Source organism: Sorex araneus, chromosome 1 (genome assembly GCF_027595985.1).
Source record: "Sorex araneus isolate mSorAra2 chromosome 1, mSorAra2.pri, whole genome shotgun sequence".
NCBI classification, from domain to species: Eukaryota; Metazoa; Chordata; class Mammalia; order Eulipotyphla; family Soricidae; genus Sorex; species Sorex araneus.
In genome coordinates this window covers 347773759-347786793 of record NC_073302.1, presented here as the reverse complement: position 1 = coordinate 347786793, position 13035 = coordinate 347773759, and the positions used below count along the sequence as shown (strand labels likewise).

The 13035-nt window shown below is 48.5% G+C and overlaps 1 protein-coding gene across 2 annotated transcripts in view; it reads right to left on the bottom strand.

Annotated features, from left to right (window-relative positions):
• FKBP9 (FKBP prolyl isomerase 9) overlaps positions 1–13035 on the bottom strand; it is a 61425-nt gene that overhangs the window by 30801 nt on the left and 17589 nt on the right. For both annotated transcript variants that reach the window (XM_055142534.1, XM_004606881.2), the window contains exons 5-6: positions 11481–11670; positions 630–775 (exon numbers count right to left, since the gene is read on the bottom strand). In XM_055142534.1, coding sequence (XP_054998509.1) covers positions 630–775; positions 11481–11670 — 336 coding nt within the window. The remainder of the gene's footprint in view (positions 1–629; positions 776–11480; positions 11671–13035) is intronic.

The window sequence follows — 13035 nt, the reverse complement described above, 5'->3', positions numbered from 1 at the left end:
TGGGTGTGGGTGTGTGTGTAGGACAGATGGGGGAGTTGGAGTCATAGTCATGGTAGGGTGCTTGCCTTGCACGTGGCCAAGCTGGGTTCAATCCCCAGCATCTGATATGGTCCCCCGAGGCCTTCAAGAATCATTCCTGAGTGCAGAGCCAGGAGTAGCCCCTGTGTATCACCAGGTGTGGCCCCCAAACAAAAACAAGCACAGTAGCACTGTAGCACTGTCGTCCCATTGGTCATCAATTTGCTTGAGCGGGCACCAGTGATGTTTCCATTGTGAGACTTGTTGTTACTGTTTTCGGCATATCGAATACACCAGGCTCTGCCGTGCAGGCGGGATACTCTCGGTAGCTTGCCGGGCTCTCAGAGAGGGACGGAGGAATTGAACCCAGGTTGGCAGCATGCAAGGAAAACGCCGTACCTACTGTGCTTATCGCTTCAGCCCTACCAAAACAAACAAAAAATGGTTCCAGGATGACCAGGAGAAATGAGAGCCCCTGAGAAACTAAGGCTCTCTGGGAGTCGTGTCCTGGAGCCAGACTCAGCGTTAGCTCTGGCCTGGCTGCCTGCGGGGTTCACCTTGGGGCTGCTGGCCGCTCGGTCCACCTAAGGATGCCCGAGGGGCTCACTCACCTCTGCCTTCCTCCCCGTAGCCCAGATGCGGGGGCACCACAATCCTGCGCTTCTCTCCGATGCAAACCCCAAGCAAACCTTCATCCATGCCAGCAATCACGTAGCCCTGCCCGATGTAGGTGTCGTAGGTGCGGTTCCGGGAGTAGCTGCAAGAGAAGATAGAGGTCAGGGGCACCGGCCAGCACAGGCCGGGGACACGCAGCGTCTGCTCCATGAGAAGGCCACGGCTGGGACACGGGCACCAAACCAGCCGAGCCAGCCGTAGTGGCCACCCACAGACACGCCCAGTGAAGATCCCCCAGCACGGCGACTGTACAGTGGGGACGGCATCTGCCTGGCCGCAGCCAACCCAGGCTTGATCCCTGGTGCAGGGGCTGTAGCCAGCCCACGGGTCTGTGTGCTTGGCACCAGGCCCAGCTGGCGGCTGAGTCGGCTGGAGAGTGAGGCCAAGCCACAGGGCATGGCGTCTAGGCTCCCCAGAGAAGAGCTCAAGCCCACACGGACAGAAACATGTGAGGGGCCAAGAAAGACACATGTGCTGAGACTGCCGGTCCTGCCCGGGCCTGGACAGACGCTCCTGTCCAATCTCTAACCACCAGGGCACCTCTGGCAAGAGTGTGGATTCCCCGGTGCCGCCAGAGGGACGCACAAAGGTTCCGCTCTGCAAAGGGACTTGGCCCCTTAGACGGCCACGGAGGCAATGGTTGCAGGGAGAGCAGCGGTCCATTCCCTGAAACCCGAACGCTCCACCGTGAGACCATCCAACTGCATCACCAGTCACACTGGGAGCCGCCGCCACCCAGAGCACAGGAGGCAGGGCTGGTGAGGAAAGAGCCACGCAGCCTGCCGCGGCCTCGCCCCTCATAGCCAAGGAATGACCGTCTGGGAGAAACGCCAGCGGGGAGGGGGGCTCAGCCTGCTCCAAGAGCGCAAGGAGTGCAGAGAAGTGATGCTCCGAGGATGTTCCACCCAGGCCCCAGGCCCTGAGACAGCTCACAGGGCTGGCGCTTGAGTCTGGCGTGCTTGAGGCGCTGCCCAGCGCTTCCCTGCATGGCCCCAGATCATTAATACAGAACAGAAGAGGCTCTGGGCTGGAGCGCTAGTGCACCGACACAGCATTTGCCTTGACCGCAGACAACCCAGACTCGATCCCCAGCATCCCACAGGGGCCCCTCAGCACCTCCAGGAGGGATTCCTGAACATCACCGGGTGTGGCCCAAAATACAAACAAACAACAACAAATCACTGGAAAAAGAACAAGAATGGTGACAGAGGAGGATACAGCAAGCTCTCATTCCTGTAATAAAATCCAGTGGGGATTTTATTTATGAATTTCATCATATGTGTATGGAAGACCAACAAAATTAGCAACACTGGTTCCCTGCGGAAGGAGGCGCTGGGGAATGAAGGATGAAGAGAAGGCAAATTTTCCACATATGTCCTTTTGTATGTGTGCAGTGGAGCCGGCAGGGAGTGCTGGGCCACACCCAGCAGCGCCGTAGGATCACTCCTGGCCTCCTGGCGGTGCTTGGGGATCGAAACCAGACGGGCTGCAGGCAAGGCAGGCATCTTACCTACTGTACTCTCTGGCCCCATCATTAGATTCCGGTTGGCACTTTTTTTTTTTAATTTTAATTTTTTTATTGAGTCACCATGTGGAAAGTTACAAAGTTTTCAGGTTTAAATCTCAGTTATACAATGCTCGAATACCCATCCCTTCACCAGTGCACATATTCCACCACCAAGAATCCCAGTATATCTCCACCCTGCACCCCCACACCCCTAACCCCCCCACGCCCCTAGCCCCCCCACCCTTGGCCCCCCCGCCTGTGTAACTAATAAATTTCACTTTACTTTCACTTTGATTGCATACAATATTTCAACAAAACTCACTACCGGTTGGCACTTTTTATACCATGCCAATAAGTAGGGGGAGAAATGAAACTAAATGGGTGTGTGTGTGGAAGGGGGCAGGGGGCAATTATGTTTAAAAAAGAAAAGAGAAGGCTGGAGGATTCGTAGAGCAAGAGGGCCTTAGCCTTGCACACACTGCCCGGGGTTCTATCCCCGGCATCCCACACGGTCCCCGCCAGGAGTGATTCTGAGTGCAGAGCCAGGAGTAACCCCTGAACACAGCCCATGTGGCCCATAAAAACATAAAACAAAAAGGAAAAGAAAAGAGAGGCTAAGGACATGCTTAAGGGGCTGGATCCTATTAAAAAGCCCCTCCCTCCCACTTAAGCCTCATAAAAAGCCTTGCATGCTTTTATGAAGGCCCTGAGTTTAGTCCCCAGTGTCCCATGGACCCCCCACCTTGGAGCGCCGCTGCCGGTGTAGCCCTGGGCCCCCTAACACCACGAGGCCTGGCTGTGAACTATTGGTGCAGCTGGCCAGGCTCTGCAGAGAGTAGCCCAGGACACCGGAAGACCCAACAAGTAAGTGCAAGGGAAAAACTAGTTCTTCCTACATCAATAAAACAGCTATAAAAGCTGAAGGGGATGACACTGGTCAAGGGTAGCTAGGTTGAGGGGGGAGATTCTGAGTGACCCCCAGGCTCGGGAAGCTGGACGATGTGTGTGGCCAAGGGACCCCGAGCATGAGCTGCAGCACACCACAGGCGGAGAGCTCTGCCGGGGTGCGGGGAGCTCAGCACTGCTGACTGTGGCCCCAGAAAAATATTTCAGACACAGACTCAAACACAGATAAAGACTCTCCCCAGGCCAGAGCAACAGCACAGCAGGTGGGACCCTCGCCTTGCACACTGCCGACGGGGTTCATCCCCAGCACCCCATATGGTCCCCGAGTTATTCCTGAGTGCAGGGCCAGGAAGAAGGCCTGAGCATCACCGGATGTAGCCCAAAAACCAAAAAAAAAAAAAAAAGAATTTGGAATATAACAAAAATCACATTTCAGATGAGCGAGGAAAGAAGTATTCAATAACGGGTGTTTGTTGGAAACACTAGCTTAACCATCTGGGAAAAAACTAAGTTAGATGCTTACTGTTACACTGAATAGTACAGCAACATCCAGATGGATTAAAGATTTAAACCACTTATGAGCACACAGAGAAGATGGAATGTCTGCTTCAAGTTGGTGAGAGCAAAAGGAATAAATGGAAAATCATTACATTTCATTTACAGTTCTGCACTGATCACTTATACAATGAGAACAAAATACTTTTCTAAACATTCTAATAAAGAAAAAGTCATTCTACTAAAGAAAAAGAAAAACATTTTAATTTAAAAAAAAAGGTCAAACCATTCAAAAAGCTTAAGGAAAATATGGTCAAATATCTAGGTAGAGTTTTTATTAGCCAGTCACCAAAGACAATATACAAGAATTTACATTAGAGTATCACTTTATCACTGTCACTGTCACCCTGTTGCTCATTGATTTGCTCGCGCGGGCACCAGTAATGTCTCCATTGTGAGACTTGTTGTTACTGATTTTGGCATATCAAATACGCCACGGGTAGCTTGCCAGGCTCTGCCATGTGGGCAGGATACTCTCGGTAGCTTGCCGGGCTCTCCAAGAGGGACGGAGGAATCGAAACTGGGTTGGCTGAGTGCAAAGCAAACACCCTACCTGCGGTGCTATCGCTCCAGCCCACATTAGAGTAAAGAAAGTAAAAAAGGGGAAGAGGGATGTGTTTAACCACATAAAAAGTTTACATTTAAAAAGTTCCAAAATCAGGGGCTGGAGCGATAGCATAGCGGGTAGGGCGTTTGCCTTGCACGCGGCCAAGCCAGGTTCGAATCCCAGCATCCCATATGGTCCCCTGAGCATCGTCAGGAGTAATTCCTGAGTGTAGAACCAGGAGTAACCCCTGTGCATCGCCGGGTGTGACCCAAAAAGCAAAAAAAAAAAAAAAAAAAAAAGTTCCAAAATCATAACCATGAAAATTAAAAGTGAATATGCTTCCAAAATAGACAACTCATCATAAGAGTTAATATCTTTAGTACAGAGCTATCTTCAAATCATCCAAGACAAATACCATCTCCGTCAGTGTGGAGGAGGAAGGTTCGCTCTTCAGGCCTGGGTCACTCTCACTTACTTGTCTGTTTCCTTACTTGCTTATTTCCACTCTGGAGAAGACTATGTTTGTTCTCGAAGTTGTATTTCTACCTTTCTCTTCCCTCACATCTTTCTAAATAAGTTTCAATTAAAACTTTCTTGCTTCACCAAAAAAAAAACAAAAAAAAAACAACAAATGAAAACCAAAAACCAGATAAAAGACACGAGAGTGAACAGGAGAAGATATCCAACAGTCGCTAAACAATGGAAAGAATTTCAACCTAAACCCCAGAAAAAAATTTCAGGGGCTGGGGAATGGTGAGTGTCTGAACACAAGTGGCCCTACAGACGCTACAGAAAAGTTAGAGCAGATCCACAGATCTGTGGAACAGAGCTGAATATTCTGAAACAGACCCTGAGGCATACAGTCAGCTAATCTTCGATAAAAGAGCCAAAAATCTTAAGTGAAACAAGGAAAGCCTCTTCAGTAAGCAGAGTTGAGAAAATTGGTCGGCCACACACAAAAAAATGAACTCAGATCTCTAACACCATGTACAAAAAAAAATTTCAGTAACAGAAAATATACAGACATGAAAAATGTATCACTGTACCACTGTTATCCCATTGTTCATCAATTTGCTAGAGCGGGTGCCAGTAACGTCTCCATGTGCTAGTGTAGCCCGATGGCGTATTGGGAGCTCTTTCAGGGCCAGGGGAATGAGGACCATTCTTGTTACTGTTTTTGGCATATCAAACACTCCACGGGTAGCTTGCCAGGCTCTGCCATGCGGGCGGGATACTCTCGGTAGCTTGCTGAGCTCTCCGAGAGGGACGGAGGCTTTTGGGGAAGCCTATAGTCACCCTTACAGGTGTAATCTATGAAAACTATATGTTAGCAGGCACAGATAGGTGTAGGAGAGAAATCACGAATAACCAAAGAATATAAAGAGTTTGGGGACTGGAAGCTAACTCAACAGGCTGGCGGTTGGCTTTGCACAGAGAAATCTGCGTTCTTTCTCTTTTCGTTCAGGGGCCACAGTGCAGAGTTGACTCCAGGCAGTGCTCAGGGCTTACTTCTGGCTCAGCACTCAGGGATCACTCCTGCAGGGCTCTGGGGACCCTATGGGGCACTGTGCACACAAAACAAATTAGGGTCTGGAAAAGTGGTTCAAGTGGGCATGTGAAAAGTGGGCACAGGTGAGCATGTGTGAAAGCATGTGAACACATGTGATCATGTGTGGGCACAAGGAATGCACGTGAACATGTGTGATCACTGTGAATGTGTGGGCACATGTGCAGGTACACGTGGAAATGTATGTGTGGCCATATGTGAACACACGTGAGTATGAGTACAAATACTGTGAATGCACTGAGCATGTGTGAGCACAGAAATGTTCACAATCACATGTGAACACTGTGAGCATGTCACCATGTGAGCCTAGGTTGGTCTATAAGCACATGTGTGCACATGTGGGAACATGCAGGCACGTGTTACTGCATAAGCACTGTGAGCATGTGAGTAATGTAAACACATGTAAGCATATGTGAGTGTGTGCCTAGCGTGTGCAAGGCCCTGGTTCAAACCAGCACCTCACCACCTACTCATTTCCCTGCCCCAATGCCAGTGGGTGCTTTAAAAAAGCTCAAATTAGACCAAAATTCCACTAGCAAAGAGCCTTCTTCGATATTCCTGAGTTTGCAAGGGGTGAGGAGCTCCCTGAAGCACACACAAGCAATGACGAGGGGAAGCCCTGGAGAGGCTGGCTGGGAAGTGACATCCGAGAGCTGTAAAGCACACATAACCTAAGGCCAAAAAGCATTCTAGAAATTATGTCTAAAGAGACAATCTTTTATTTCACCATATTTTATTAAAATAATTACTCCAACCTAACTTATACGTTAAAGACAGAAAACAACGTAAGTGGCAGATAGGAGAGATTGGTGATCTAAAAAAATTGTTTCTCAACTTTTTCCACCTGTGGCCCTTGTTTTCTTCCTACAGCCTCTAGTCAGTGCCAATGGCCCCCGTTTATGCAACTTTCACCCAGAGCCCCTTTGAGATATCCTGGGGCCCCACCTTCGAGACACTGGCATAAACAAAGGCAAATCTATGCAACAGAGTATTACATATGGTCAAGATGGACTAGATCCCAGTGCTCTAAAATAGAAAAGCATCTGAAACCCACCAAAGGGATACTCAATTAACATGGAAAGAAATCTCTAGAAACACGGTCTTTCAGAAAATCAGAAATGTACTTCCAGGGAACAAAGCCAGAACTGAGCTCATATGTGACAGGAATAACATGCAGCCACGTTGTTTGTTTTTTGTCTGTAATTATAAAAGAACCACTCGGGGCTAGGTGGGAGCCTGGTGTCAGAGTGAAAGAGGCGCTTGTCTCCTCCTCACCCCCCCCCCCCCCCCGTGAAATATGATGCAGCAACGAAAGCACAGAAAGCAAATGAGCGGCGGGAGACAGCTCCAGGGCTGAGGGCATCCAGTGCTGCAGCACTGCCCACTGCCCACCGAGCTCTGGCAGCCCATGAGCACGCCTGGCCCAGTGCTGCCGCAGTCCTGGGCCTGAGCAGGGAACTAGCAGATGGCACGGCAGAGAGGGGCTGAGTATCTCCTGGGCTGGACCCAGGTTCTTGAGTACTGCTGGGGAGTGCCAAAAAATAACAACAGGGACCAGAGCAAAAGCACAGCCAGGTCCTAGATACTCTATACTTGAAAGGAAAGAAAACTGAGTAGTAGGGGGCTTTCCTGGCATATGGCTGACCCGGGCTCAATCCCGGGCAATTTTATATGGTCCCCCAAGCACAGCCAGGAGTAACCCCTGACATCACCAGTTGTGTCCCCTCGGTCCCCCAAAAATATAACAGTAACAACAGAAAATTCCTTTCTATGCATCAGTAAGGAAAAAAAATCTCACGGTTAAAAATAAAAAAGCGGGGCCAGGGCAATAAAACAGCCAAGCAGGGTGCTTGCCTTGCATGTGGCTGACCCAGGTGCTATCCTTGGCATCCCACATAGCCCCAGCACTTTGAGAAGAAATTCCTGAGTCCAGAGCCAAGAGTAACACCTGAGCAGTGCCAGAGGTGCTCCATAAAGCAAAAAATAAATTTTTTTTAAAAAGGCAAGAAGCAAAACAATAATGTATAGTATCTACTGTATGCCAGATTCTGTACGCTCTATACTTCCAAAGGAAAAAAAAACCATTACATTTGTATTTACTTATATCTGCCATAGGAAACAAAAACACCTAGATATAAAAATTAAAAATAATTTTTTTAAAACTTGGGGCTGGATGGGGGTATGGTGCCGCCAGCAAGTCAACCTGTACCTGTGGGGCAAGTGCATCAGCAGCCTGATGGTGCCTTCAGACTTCCAGATACCCCAAAATAGCTGCTGTGCCTTTTGGCCAGACACCAACAACTTGGGGCAAAGTTTACCAACAAATTAAATGGGCAAAAGTTAGGTATGTGGGAGACACACCCACAAACAAACCACCTCCGGCTCAGCTATATAAGTTCTCTTATTTCAAAGACCCATAGACAAATCTCGAAAGAGATCAAAAGATGCAGTTAGGGCCTGTAGCACAGAGATAGGCAGGAACCCATGACTGAGATCTCCAAGCCTGTTTAGGTCAGGACTGGGCCTCCTCCCACCAGGTCCCCAGTTTTCCAGTAGCTTGGCAGTCACACCCACAAACTGGCCCCAGTGCCATGTAATCTGATAAATGGCCAAGACCTAGAGATTAGAAACTAAAGCTCCCAGAAAAGAACAACACATAATTTCCTGGACATCATATTCTATCCATATTCTAAGGCCAAGATCTATATTCTATATGTATATTCTATATTTATTTATATTCTAAGGCCAAGATCCAGAGACTATTTAAAAAAAGCTCCCAGAAGAGAGTGATGTAGAGTCTCTCGCCACTCCACACATTCGGACAAGCTTAACGCATGAAGAAACTGGCAGAGGAACCCAGGTGTGTGTGTCCTGGGGCTGAGATCTCCACGTCTGCTTGGATCATGCATGACTGGGCCTCCTCCACCCAGATCCCCCATTTTCCAGTAGTTTGGCAGTCACACCCAAAAATTGCTTCCGGCACTGTGTAATCCCATCAACAGCCAAGATCCAGAGACTATAAAACAAAGCTCCCAGAAGCTTATAGCCTAGTTCTTCCTCTCAGAGAACCTGGCAAGGTACTGAGAGCATCCTGCCCTCATAACAGAGCCTGGCAAGCTCTCCGTGGTGTATTCAACATGCCAAATACAGTAACAATGATGGGTCTCATTCCCCTTACCCTGAAAGAACCTCCAATGCGGCACCGCTGGGAAGAATGAGTAAAGAGAGGCTGCTAAAATCTCAAGGCGAGGACAAATGGAGACATTACTGGCAAAATGATCAATGGGATGACAGTGATACAGTGATAGTGATATTCTATCCATAGCAAGTAATACAAAACAAATCGTCTAGCATTGTCTTTTGGGCAGGTTTGAATGGTGGTGAGACTGATGTCAAAATATCGAATGTAACCAAATAGAGAGACAGTCTGGGGGAAATTGTCTGCCACACAGGCCGGGGGAGGGTTGGAATGGAGGTGGGGGGATACTAGGGATTTTGATGGTGGAAAATGTGCACTGGTGAAGGGATGGGTGATTGATGACTGTATGACCAAAGCTTAAACATGAAAGCTTTGTAACTGTTTCTCACAGTGAATCAAAAATAGAGGGGAAAATAATAATAAAATAAAATAAGATAAAATTAACATTCAGAATAGAATTTAGCACTGTAGCACTGTCATCCCATTGTTCATCGATTTGCTAGAGCAGGCACCAGTAACGTCTCCATTGTGAGATTTGTTGCTACTGTTTTTGGCATATCGAATACACCACAGGGAGCTTACCAGGCTCTGCCATGCAGGTGGGATACTCTCGGTAGCTTGCTAGGTTCTCCGAGAGGGGTGGAGGAATTGAACCAGGGTTGGCAGCATGCAAGTGATAGCTCTACCCGCTGTGCTATCACTCCAGCCCAGAATAGAATTAAAAAAAAAAAGTAATGTGGAGTTCATGCCCAATTCAATCAGCTTAATCAATGGCTGAATAAATAGTAGTACTCCTACATTATTTAAAAAACAAAAAACAAACTTGGGGCTGGAGAGATAATACAGCAGGTAGGATGTTTGCCTTGCATAGGGCTGACCTGGGTTTGATCCCTGGTACCCCCTATAATCCTCTAAGCCCACCTAAGGATTTACCCACCTAAATCCTCTAAGGAGTGATTCCTGAGCACAGAGCCAGGAGTAAGCCCTCAGCACTGCCGAGTGTGGCTCAGAAAAAAATTTTTTTTAACTTGGACCTCCTGGGGGAGCAGGTACAGGGGGTAGGGCATTTGCCTTGTAAATAGGTGACCCGGGTTTATTCCCAAGCAACCCACAGGATCCCCCAAGCACCGCCAGGAGTAATTCCTGAGTGCAGAGTCAGGAGTAAACCCTGAGCATTGTTGGGTGTCACCCAAAAAGGGAAAAAAAACTTGGACCTCCTACATGCATATGCTCTACGTGTAGGAGGTCCAAGTTCCATCCCTGTCATAATGGTGCTTCAAGCATGCCAGGAATGACCCCTGAGCACAGAGCCTGGAGGGCTCCTGAGCATCTCCAGGTGTGACCCAAAATACAAAACAAAACCCAAAACATTCATAAAAGTGGCTAACTCTCAGAGGCTAGGTAAGGAGACATGAGCAAACACAATAGATTTCAATACATTTTAATGCATGTCTTTGTTTTAATTTTGAACCATGTGACCATTACTTCATCCCTTCTAAAATTGAAGAAAATTGTAAAAAGACCCCCCAAAATAGGAACGATGACTCACACGCACACAATACCCTGTTAAAATTCCTCTGCAATGTCTGTGGGTGATGACACAGCCTGACGTCCATGGCTGCAGGGGGGTATGAGAAGAGCTGTCTCCACCTGTTTGCTCCCCACAATCTGAAGGAGTGGTGTGCAAACAACACAGCCCACACGGACCACGGGGCACTGCATGGGCTATCTGCTCAGCTGCAGGACCACACGGTGGGGCTGGAGCAGCCTGCACCGCCCGTCTGTCTCCCTCGGATGATCCCTCTGAGAAAGGGGCTCATTACAGAGGACGAGGAGAGGCCGAGGGAGTAAGTGCTGCCCAGAGTCACCACACACTGAGACGGGGTCAGGCTTCCAGCACCGAGGACTGTGCTCTCTCTGGCACCTGGTCCTCACTCCTGGCTGCACCCCATCACAGGTCCCAGAGTCAGTGTGGATGCGGGGAGCCCAGCACATCTGGGGCGAGTGGAGGCTGAGGGAGCACTGGGAATGAAAATACGGATTTCCGGGAGGAGGGACTTAGGGACAGTGATGGGGGGGAAGCGGGGACAAGAAGGGGGACGCAGGGAGCTCTCAGTAGCTGTGCATTATATACCAAAAGCAGAAACATCAACACTGCCATAAACCATGGCATCTCAATCATCTTTTTCAAAGATTTTTCACACAAGTATTATAAATTCTGGTGCTGGGGTATTAGCAGAGCGGGTAGGGCATTTGCCTGCACGTGGCCAACCTGGGTTCGATTCCCAGCATCCCATCCCCGAGAACCGCCGGGAGTAATTCCCTAGTGCAGAGCCAGGAATAACCCCTGTGCATCGCCGGGTGTGACCCAAAAAGAAAAAAAAGAAAGAGTGCTAGATTCTTCAGCACTGACAGTTTCCAGATCAAGCATGGGCCCGCCTGTGGCCGACCTCGCACAATCAAATACAAGTGTTCTCAAGAGTAAAGGCCGGAGTCCTTTTCCTACCTGGAGTCAAAGAAGGTGCCATCCAGGAGTGTCCCGTTGTAGTGGTACCTGAGGAAGTCCCCGGTCTGACTGCGCCGCTCGCAGACCCCAGGGACCACCTGGTTCTCGACAGAGATGCCGTCTTTGGGGTTATGCAGGTCCAGCAAGGCCACATCGAACACCAGCGAGGCCTGCCCAGGGATGTCTTTGCCTACAGAGCAGGAAAGGAAGGAGATGGAGCCAGGACAGGGCAAGGGCCTCACCCCAACTGTACTGGTGTGACCCAACCCTGAAGTCCAGCCAAGGACTCGGACGTTCCTTCATGTCCTGGGCAGGCAGCTATCCTCATATCACCAGGGTTTCCTGTGTGGGCTGGGAGGGTTAATTTGAAGTCTGACTTATTCAGGAAACAGGAAGAAACCAATGACTGAAGAGATGGCAGCGGTCGTGTCTGCAAACAGGGTGGGTGTGTACCCCATGACACCCAGTCAGTGTCGACCTGTGTACAAATCAGACACTTCAAAGCTCACACCCCAAAGCTAGGTCAGCTTCCGGAGAACACTCGTCCTTAAAACCAATTTTAAGAGGAAAAATGCAATATTTAAAAAAAAAATTTTTAATGAACCACCGTGAGGTATAGTTACAGACTTACAAACTTTTGTGCTTATGTTTCAGTCAAAATGCAAATTTTAAGGCCTCATGTGTACCCAAAATCAAGATACAAATAAAACCAAAGTTAGCTGAGATGCTAAGTTTATCTATTTATTTATTTTTTTTACTTTTTTATTGAATCACTGTGATAGACCATTACAAAGCTGTTCATTATTGGATTTCAGTCATACAGTGTTGCAACACCTATTCCTCCACCAGTGCCCATTCTCCAGGACCAGTGAAGCAGATCCCCCTCCCTCCCCCTCCCCCTCCCCCTCCCCCTCCTCCCCCCCTTCTTCTCCTCCTCCTCCTCTCTCTCATTTTAGGCATTGTTCCAATAATTGCAATACTAAAAGATTATCAAGAATATCCCTTTACCCTCAGGTTTTGTCCAGCATGATCATTCCCAGCTATTATTGCCATAGCAGTCTCTTCTCTATCTTACACCCTCAGCCCCCCACACACTTTTAGTTAGGAGATGCTAAGTTTAAAAGGAAAAAATGGCACTCACACACAATCCGAAGTAGAAACGGTCTCCAAATCATTTCATTTCTCTTGTTTCTTTGTTATTGCTGCTCTTATTATTCTTTTTTTTGGGGGGGGGGGTGCTTTTTGGATCACACTCAGGGGTTTCTCCTGGCTCTACACTCAGGAATTACTCCTCAAAGTGCTCGGGGGACAATATGGGATGCCAGGGATCAAACCCAGGAAGCTGCATCCTGACAAATGCCCTACCCGCTATACTATCACTCCAGCCCTCTTCTTTTTTTAAAAAAAAAAAAACAGGACCGTATCCAGCAGCATCTGGCAGCCTGTAGGATTACATGGGGTTTGTCCTTTTAGCCTTGCCACAGGGAACTTAGTCTACCTTAAAGCAATGTCCTTCCAGGGCCAGGAGGATTGCCCCAGAGCTGGAAGACTGCTT